The 9,339-nt window shown below is 40.4% G+C and overlaps 2 protein-coding genes across 8 annotated transcripts in view; both read right to left on the bottom strand.

The window, feature by feature from the left end:
• The window catches only part of LOC133635460 (tetraspanin-1-like), an 8,591-nt gene extending 3,892 nt beyond the window's left edge, over nt 1-4,699 (bottom strand). Inside the window, exon 1 of the mRNA XM_062028676.1 lies at nt 4,544-4,699. Within this exon, the coding sequence (XP_061884660.1) occupies nt 4,544-4,699 (156 nt within the window). The remainder of the gene's footprint in view (nt 1-4,543) is intronic.
• Nucleotides 4,700-7,242: 2,543 nt separating this feature from the next.
• Nucleotides 7,243-9,339, bottom strand: part of LOC133635124 (tetraspanin-1) — a 169,410-nt gene continuing 167,313 nt past the window's right edge. For all 7 annotated transcript variants that reach the window (XM_062027936.1, XM_062027935.1, XM_062027937.1 and 4 more), the window contains 2 exons: nt 7,887-7,970; nt 7,243-7,560 (listed from right to left, as the gene is read on the bottom strand). In XM_062027936.1, the coding sequence (XP_061883920.1) occupies nt 7,501-7,560; nt 7,887-7,970 (144 nt within the window). In that variant the 3' untranslated portion in view covers nt 7,243-7,500. The remainder of the gene's footprint in view (nt 7,561-7,886; nt 7,971-9,339) is intronic.

Below are 9,339 nucleotides of genomic sequence, written 5' to 3'. Positions count from 1 at the left end.
TGGTAGCCCTTCGCATTAATCAGTACCCAAGAAGTAGCTCTTGGTTTCAAAAAGGTTGGTGACCCCTGGTCTACTCGCTAAATCAGTGGTTCTAAACCTTGTTGGAGTTTCATATGCACATTCACCAAACCCTTCTTTAGTGAAAAATAAAATGATGTTGTTTTTTCAAATTCAAGACGAAGTTATATGTTTTTGGTAACACTTTAGTATGGGGAACATATTCTAAGTAACAAAGACTTAATTTAGAGTTATTTGGTTAGGGCCAGGGTTAGAGGGTTAGGGTTATAATAAGGCCATGCCGAATAAGGCATTAATAAGTACATAATAATGATTAGTTAAGAGCCAATATGTTACTAATTTGCATGTTAATAAGCAACTAATTAATGGTGAATATGTTCCCCATACTAAAGTGTTACCATGTTTTTTTTACTGGTGCATAAAATGAACCGTGCATGAACATCACCTTTTTCTCACAACAAATGACACACCTGCAAATCAGTCAGCTGTTGCCGTATCCGTAATACGCCGACAGGGAGAAGTTTGTATTTACATGATGAGTCGGGTGTGTCTTGACCTCCGCCGAACCCCCGAGGCAGACTCACCGAACCCCTAGGGTTCGATCGAACCCAGGTTAAGAACCACTGCGCTAAATGTAACGGCAGAGTGCATCATAGATAATTTGTTCTCTGGAAAAAGTATTACCATTTGTTTAAGAGTAAGGGCGAACCGGAAGCGCCAAATCTGCATTTGTGACAGGCTTTTGCGATTAAGTAAATATATCCAGACACTTTAGCGCTGACTCAGTGCTCACATGTTTAGAATTAGCCAAGGAAAAAGTCTCGTACGGTATTCGATGCTGGTAAAAGCAGGTATTCATTTATTTAATCAAATTATCTACCAAACCCTAAATGAAAGCCATTTATTTCTCTCATCTTCTTTTGTCCCAATCAGAGTGAAGAAACCCGCCAATGTCACCCCCATCCACTTAGAGCCCCCCCCCAAGGAAGAGGGTGCGCCAGCGGATCAGCTGTAAAGCGCACACACACACACACACACACACACACACACAACACTACACTACACTTTTTTAAACCAGCCCAGGCCTTAACAAGTATTTCAACCACTAACAGTAAAGCCTGGGACCTTTTTATGAAAAAATATAATTCATTCAACCAATCCATGACTTGAGGAGTTGGTAAGTTTTGTTACAAAGTGACTTTTTACATTTTTAGATAAACTGTTGCCCACCTAACAGCAGAACTGAAACTACTGAGTGTACACATTGTATGTTATAACTTATCTATTTATTTGCCTTTAACAATCCAGACTGAACAAAATAAATGATACAATGTACATACATACATATATATTTGGAATCAAATAAAGTTGATCTTTTTCAACTAAAGAGAACAAAAGTCAGAAGTTTATTAGCCACTGATGTGCCGTTCATTAACTCTTTTTAAATGATGAGAGCCAAAAGAGTCATGCTTTGTTAAAACTTATTTTTTAATGTAAGTCAGGAGACTTGAATATTGTGAGACAAACGGTAGACCTAAAAATAATAATTCCGTCCATGGCACACGCAATTATGGAGGTTTCATTTGCATGTTCATTTTTTTTTTTGAAGGGTTGATGTAACTGAGGTGATATTATATCTCAGCATTCACATCTTTTAAGACTTCATACAGAAATTGGAGTGTTTTGTATCCAGTTCTCTCAATGTGAATACTGAACTTTTATCTGTTTTTTATTTATTATGTTATTACCTTTTCTTTTCTTTTTAGACTAAGACTGGTCCGTGACTGACGTGAACATTCAAGTGCATACAAGTTGGGGATGTAACGATATCAAAAAGTCATATCACGGTGTTGTTGAAGGTGCTCAAAAAGTAGGATACTCTGGTACACACTGGAATATTTTAACTAAGCTTTATTTTAAATAAATAAAACAACAATATTTATCTTCATTATTAGCGGCGCAAGGTGCTGGCCAGGGATTAGCTGGGCCAGCGGCTGGAACGCGATTGGCTGGGTCAGCTAGTAGCCGGCGGTTAGCGACGCTAGCTATAAGACGGCGATTAGCGGCCCTAGCTGTTAGACGGCAATTTGCAATGCAAGCTGCTAGCCCGCGAATAGCGACGCCAGCTACGAGACGGCGATCAGCGACGGCAGTTACGAGACCGCGATTAGCGGCCCCAACTACTAAGCGCAATTAGCAGTGCCAGCAACCAGCAGGGGATTAGCGAGGCAAGCGATTAGCAGCGCTAGCTGATAGCCGGCGATTACTGGCCACAGTTGTTAGATTGTGACTCAAACTACTAGCCCGCAATTTGTGGTATCAGCTATGAGACGGTGATTAGCGGCCCCAGCTACTAACCAGTGATTAGCGGCGCAAGCTACAAACCCAGAATTAGCCGTGCCAGCTATTTGCCACTCAAGCTACTAGCACGCAATTAGTGGTGCCAGCTACGAGACGGTGATTAGCAGCCCCCGCTACTAACCAGCGATTAGCGGCGCAAGCTACAAACCAGCGATCAGCGGCGCAAGCTACAAACCCAGAATTAGTGGTGCCAGCTATTTGCCACTCAAGCTACTAGCCCGCAATTAGCGGTGTCAGCTACGAGCCGGTAATAAGCGACCCCAGCTAGTAACCAGCGATTAGCGGCCTCAGCTAGTAACCAGCGATTAGCGGTGCAAGCTACAAACCCAGAATTAGCATCGCCAGCTATTTGCCACTCAAGCTACTAGCCCGCAATTAGTGGTGCCAGCTACAAGACGGTGATTAGCGGCCCCCGCTACTAACCAGCGATTAGCGACGCAAGCTACAAGCCCAGAATTAGCGGCGGCAGCTATTTGCCACTCAAGCTTCTAGCCCGCAATTAGCGGTGTCAGCTACGAGACGGTGATTAGCGGCCCCAGCTAGTAACCAGCGATTAGCGGCGCAAGCTACAAACCCTTATTTAGCGGTGCGGTGCCAGCTATTTGCCACTGAAGCTACTAGCCCGCAATTAGTGGTGCCAGCTACGAGACGGTGATTAGCGGCCCCCGCTACTAACCAGCGATTAGCGACGCAAGCTACAAACCCAGAATTAGCGGCGGCAGCTATTTGCCACTCAAGCTTCTAGCCCGCAATTAGCGGTGTCAGCTACTAGACGGTGATTAGCGGCCCCAGCTAGTAACCAGCGATTAGCGGCGCAAGCTACAAACCCTTATTTAGCGGTGCCAGCTATTTGCCACTGAAGCTACTAGCCCGCAATTAGTAGTGCCAGCTACGAGACGGTGATTAGCGGCCCCCGCTACGAACCAGCGATTAGCGGCGCAAGCTACAAACCCGGAATTAGCGGTGCCAGCTATTTGCCACTCAAGCTACTAGCCCGCAATTAGCGGTGTCAGCTACGAGCCGGTGATAAGCGACCCCAGCTAGTAACCAGCGATTAGCGGCGCCAGCTACAAGCCGGTGATTAGCGGCCCCAGCTAGTAACCAGCGATTAGCGGTGCAAGCTACAAACCCAGAATTAGCGTTGCCAGCTATTTGCCACTCAAGCTACTAGCCCGCAATTAGTGGTGCCAGCTACGAGACGGTGATTAGCGGCCCCCGCTACTAACCAGCGATTAGTGACGCAAGCTACAAACCCAGAATTAGCGGCGGCAGCTATTTGCCACTCAAGCTTCTAGCCCGCAATTAGCGGTGTCAGCTACTAGACGGTGATTAGCGGCCCCAGCTAGTAACCAGCGATTAGCGGCGCAAGCTACAAACCCTTATTTAGCGGTGCCAGCTATTTGCCACTGAAGCTACTAGCCCGCAATTAGCGGTGCCAGCTACGAGACGGTGATTAGCGGCCCCCGCTACGAACCAGCGATTAGCGGCGCAAGCTACAAACCCGGAATTAGCGGTGCCAGCTATTTGCCACTGAAGCTACTAGCCCGCAATTAGCGGTGCCAGCTACGAGACGGTGATTAGCGGCCCCCGCTACGAACCAGCGATTAGCGGCGCAAGCTACAAACCCGGAATTAGCGGTGCCAGCTATTTGCCACTGAAGCTACTAGCCCGCAATTAGCGGTGCCAGCTACGAGACGGTGATTAGCGGCCCCAGCTAGTAACGGTGCAAGCTACAAACCCGGAATTAGTGGTGTGAGTTACTAGCCAGCGATTAACGGACCCAGCTGCTAAAAGGCAATTAGCGACGTTAGCGACAAGACGGTGATTAGCGGCCCCGGGTACTAACCAGCAATCAGCAGTGCCAGCTACTCGCCGGCGATTAGCGACCTCAGCTACCATGCTTTTACCATCATTTGATTGTAAAATGGTAATACTCGCTGTTGAGAGTTTGACTGCGGTTTATCATGAGTAGGAATACTTGTAAAGGTTACATCCCTAACACACCTGCATACAAGCATGACATTGATGATTTGTGAAAGTGTATTTGATATTTTTGGGGATTTCCATGCAAATAAATAGCTATTTTTAGAGGTTTCAGTGTGGTTTTATAAAGCGTGTATAATCATTCACTATTGAATATGATTAAGGGTTTACTGGATCATACCATCGTGCTTTGGCCCACTGCACCCACAACCAAGCTAAAGGAGCGCTCCGAGTGTGGTGTGATTGGAAGAGGTGGGCCAGGGCACTCACTCCTCGCCAGTTGGTAACGACAACCACCATAACCTTCAGACAAGGTAAAGTGCTTATGGAAATGCATGCAAACTGTCCGGGCTGCTTGGTTTCTGAGGTTGACCAAGGACTACTGAGGCTTCCTGTTTGATGTGGTTTGTCCTTCATAACCTGCAATACAGCCAAGTACTTTGAGTACTGCTTCTTTACAGACAGTCCAGGGGACAAGCGGTAGAAAATGGATGGATGGATGTTCTCTTAATGATATAGTATGTACTTTAAAGTGAAGTTCACAGTCAAGCCAGAGACTGCTAGGTACTTCACAGAGCTCTCTTTGGTCATTGGAGTACCAATGTCAAAGTAAATGTTCAAATCCGCAGATTGTAGCGAGTGGCGAGTTCCAAAAAGCATATAGAGGGATTTTTTCATATTAAGTTTTAACAAATAAATTCTAAGCCAGTTCTGAATTGAATTCTACCTGAAGCTGATTCATATTAGCGCCTGGCATATAGACAACAGTATCGTCAGTATATAAATGTACTTGGCATTTAGTACACACTCAAGGAAGGTCATTAATAAATATAGAAAATAAAAGGGGTCCTAACGTAGAACCCTGCGGAACTCCTTTGTCCATGATACTGAGACTGGACACTGCATCTTTAAAAGCAACAAATTGGCGTCTATTGTGAAGATAGGCATTGAACCAGAGGAGAGCGTTTCTACTAAGGCCTGCCGATTTAAGTTCATCAAGGAGAATGTAGTGGTCAACTAGATCAAAAAGCCTTTGAGAGGTCTAAGAGTACATTTATTTTGTTCAAAAGAGGAGAATACATCATTTGTAAATATAACTAAGACTGTAGTTGTTGAAAAGCCAGAACGTTAAAAATATATATTAAGACTTCCACCCAAATGCAGCTGAGATAGGCTCCAGCGACCCCAAAAGGGACAAGCGGTAGAAAATAGATGGTTGGATGGAAGATATCTTTAAAAAAAGCCTTACATTTAATTAACACCTACTTGGACTCATTAAACATAACATTACAATAATAGACTGCATGTAAATGAGTTTTGGTGTCCCACAGAGATCAATGCTTCCACCTGTAATGTTTAGTCCTTACATAGTACTGTAAAACATTTAAAGGCCTACTGAAAGCCACTACTACCGACCATGCAGTCTGATAGTTTATATATCAATGATGAAATCTTAACATTGCAACACATGCCAATACGGCCGGGTTAACTTATAAAGTGACATTTTAAATTTCCCGCTAAACTTCCGGTTGGAAACGTCTTTGTATGATGACGTATGCGCGTGACGTCACGACGGCAACGGAAGTATTCGTACCCAATGTGTCACCATACAAACTGCTCTGTTTTCATCGAACAATTCCACAGTATTCTGGACATCTGTGTTGGTGAATCTTTTGCAATTTGTTTAATGAACAATGGAGACTGCAAAGAAGAAAGTTGTAGGTGGGATCGGTGTATTAGCAGTTGGCTGTAGCAACACAACAAGGAGGACTTACTTGGATAGCAGACGCGCTAGCCGATGCTAGCCGCCAACCGCATCTGTGATCGGGTGAAGTCCTTCGTCGCACCGTCGATCGCTGGAACGCAGGTGAGCACGGGTGTTGATGAGCAGATGAGGGCTGGCTGGCGTAGGTGAAGCGTTAATGTTTTTATCATAACTCTGTGAGGTCCGGTTGCTAAGTTAGCTTCAGCGTTGTTAGCAACAGCATTGTTAAGCTTTGCCAGGCTGAGAATTATTAACCGTGTAGTTACATGTCCATGGTTTAATAGTATTGTTGATCTTCTGTCTATCTGCATTTGAGCCCGATGCTATCACGTTAGCTCAGTAGCTAAAGAGCTTCGCTGATGTATTGTCGTGGAGATAAAAGTCACTGTGAATGTCCATTTCGCGTGCTCGACTCTCATTTTCAAGAGGATATAGTATCCGAGGTGGTTTAAAATACAAATCCGTGATCCACAATGGAAAAAGGAGAGTGTGTGGAATCCAATGAGACCTTGTACCTAAGTTACGGTCAGAGCGAAAAAAGGTACACCCTGCACTGCCTTTCTAGTTCTTCACTCTTAACATTCCTCATCCACGAATATTTCATCCTCGCTCAAATCAATGGGGTAATCGTCGCTTTCTCGGTCCGAATCTCTCTCGCTCCATTGTAAACAACGGGGAATTGTGAGGAATCCTTCCTCCTGTGACGTCACGCTACTTCCGGTATAGGCAAGGCTTTTTTTAATCAGCGACCAAAAGTTGCGAACTTTATCGTCGTTCTATACTAAATCCTTTCAGCAAAAATATGGCAATATCGCGAAATGATCAAGTATGACACATAGAATGGATCTGCTATCCCCGTTTAAATAAAAACATTTCATTTCAGTAGGCCTTTAAATACCTTTTCGCAAAATAGGGGGAAAAAACCCCTTCTTACTAACCATGTTGTCTCAGCAAGACTGACTAAAACAAATAACAGTTCTGTAAATAATACATAGACGTCGTCAAGTTGTACTACGTTTATCAATTTGGTCAAGGACCCTTGAAGTTTATTGATGTCTGATTGTCATTTTTAATCATTATTAGCATAAAATGCACTACAACAAACTACACACTACTACAAGTATATTACAACAAGTACTACAACAAACTACAATGATGACAAATACAATTACACTACTATAAGTACAACCTCAAGAAACAGTACTTGCCAACACAAAATATTTCATAAGCTTTCTTTTTTTTTTTTTTACATTTTCTTTCTCACTGGAAGATTAACATAAAAGTTAACAAAAAACATCATTGTATCAAATACTATTCCTCACACTGTACTATGTATATTGAATATATATTTAATAGTTTCTTCTGTTGCCTTCTCAGCTGACTCTTTTGTCCAGGTGACAGTACAAGTACATTGACACGACCATGGCCGTGATCTGGGGACACAACGATGAAAACAAAAATGCTTGAGTCCTTTCTAAATATTCAACGTTAACAACTTCATAACCAAAGTGTTCATGCGTCACACAGCTCCGGGACAAAAGGTAAAGCGACTCGTTACAAACATTAAATATGGACAACATTGTGTGAGCAGGTTATAGACCACATCGTCACATCTACAAAATGTACATGATGCTGCTATAAAATGAGAAACTACATTGTATGTCGTGTTGATGTTGGTCATTGTTTGTTCTTAATGAGCCAACATGACTTGTACATTTGTAATATTATAATATTATTATATCTTGTCATGCATATTCACCTCCAAGACACCAATTCCCGCTGCAATGCCTCCCACAATGTTTGCGTTCTCTTTGAGCAACTTCAGGATTTGTTGAAAACAACCCTGAAGACAAAAGAAACAAATGGTGTAATGTCAGGAATGTCCCAAGCTGAGTGCAGAAGCACGTGTCTTCTGCACAAAAGTCATATTTGATCAGACGTGTGTGTGGTTTTGAAGGTTCTTTCTCCTGTTGGTGTGTTTTTCTTTGATTCCAAACATGTTGCTGCACGGCTGATTCAAGGAGGAAATCATCTGATTACCATAACTGGTAAATATTGGTAGTTTGTTTACTGTTGTTTCATTTTCTCTATTTTCTTACTTGACTAAAGATAAATATTTATTTAACTTTTTCTGATTTCTGCCAATGTCATGTGGAATATTACCTTTTTATTCTTTGATTTACTTTTCACATATTTTTCTTTATGTACTTATTACGTCATTTATTTTACTGAAGTAGTGTTGTATTTATTACTTCATTTGACTGCTGATGTCTTCTATTCTTCATTCTTAAGACACCTTTTTAACATTTTATTTATCATTATATTATATACATTCATACATCATCTTTTTTATTAGGATAATAAAAACGTTCTCAGGCCATTTTTATTGATTTATTATTATTAGAATATTATTTAAAATCGTAGACATATTTTTAAATGTTTATTATATTAGAAAATGGTATACATTCTTAGAACATACTATTTTTTATTATTACATCTTAGGATATTACATACGTTCTTTGGACATCCTTTTTTTAAAAGTTAATTTACAGTATTTTTTTAAGTGCATTTATTATCTTCTTAAAATATTACATACATTTTGAGAAGTTATTTTTAATTGTATTATTTTACATTCTTAGGATATTATATACATTCACAGGACATGGTTTTTAATTGATTTATATGACAATCTTATGAAAAAAATAATTTGACCACATTTTTTTATCTCACTTATATTCTTAAGCTAATACTGTACAAACATTTTTAGGATTTTTATTTTATTTTATTTTGATTAATTTATTATTATGATATTATATTCTTAGAATATTATAATTGTATACATTCTTAGGACATATTTTTTATTTCATTATTATGTTATATTTTTAGAATATTATATTCATTCTTCTTAGGACATATACAGTTATCTGAATTTTTATATCATCTTATATTCTTAGAATGACAAACATGTTTTTATTTTGTATTATAGTCTTATGATATAGTAGTAGATATAGATATATACATACATACAGTTATTAGGATAATAAAAACATTCTCAGGCCATTTTTATTGATTTATTATTATTAGAATATTATTTAGAATTGTAGATATATTTTTAAATGTTTATTATATTAAAAAATTGTATACATTCTTAGAACATACTTTGTTATTTTTTATTATTACATCTTAGGATATTATATACGTTCTTTGGACAT

This window comes from Entelurus aequoreus, linkage group LG19 (assembly GCF_033978785.1).
Source record: "Entelurus aequoreus isolate RoL-2023_Sb linkage group LG19, RoL_Eaeq_v1.1, whole genome shotgun sequence".
Lineage (NCBI taxonomy): Eukaryota > Metazoa > Chordata > Actinopteri > Syngnathiformes > Syngnathidae > Entelurus > Entelurus aequoreus.
Note: the sequence above shows the minus strand (reverse complement) of the source record. Positions and strands in the feature narration are given on the sequence as shown.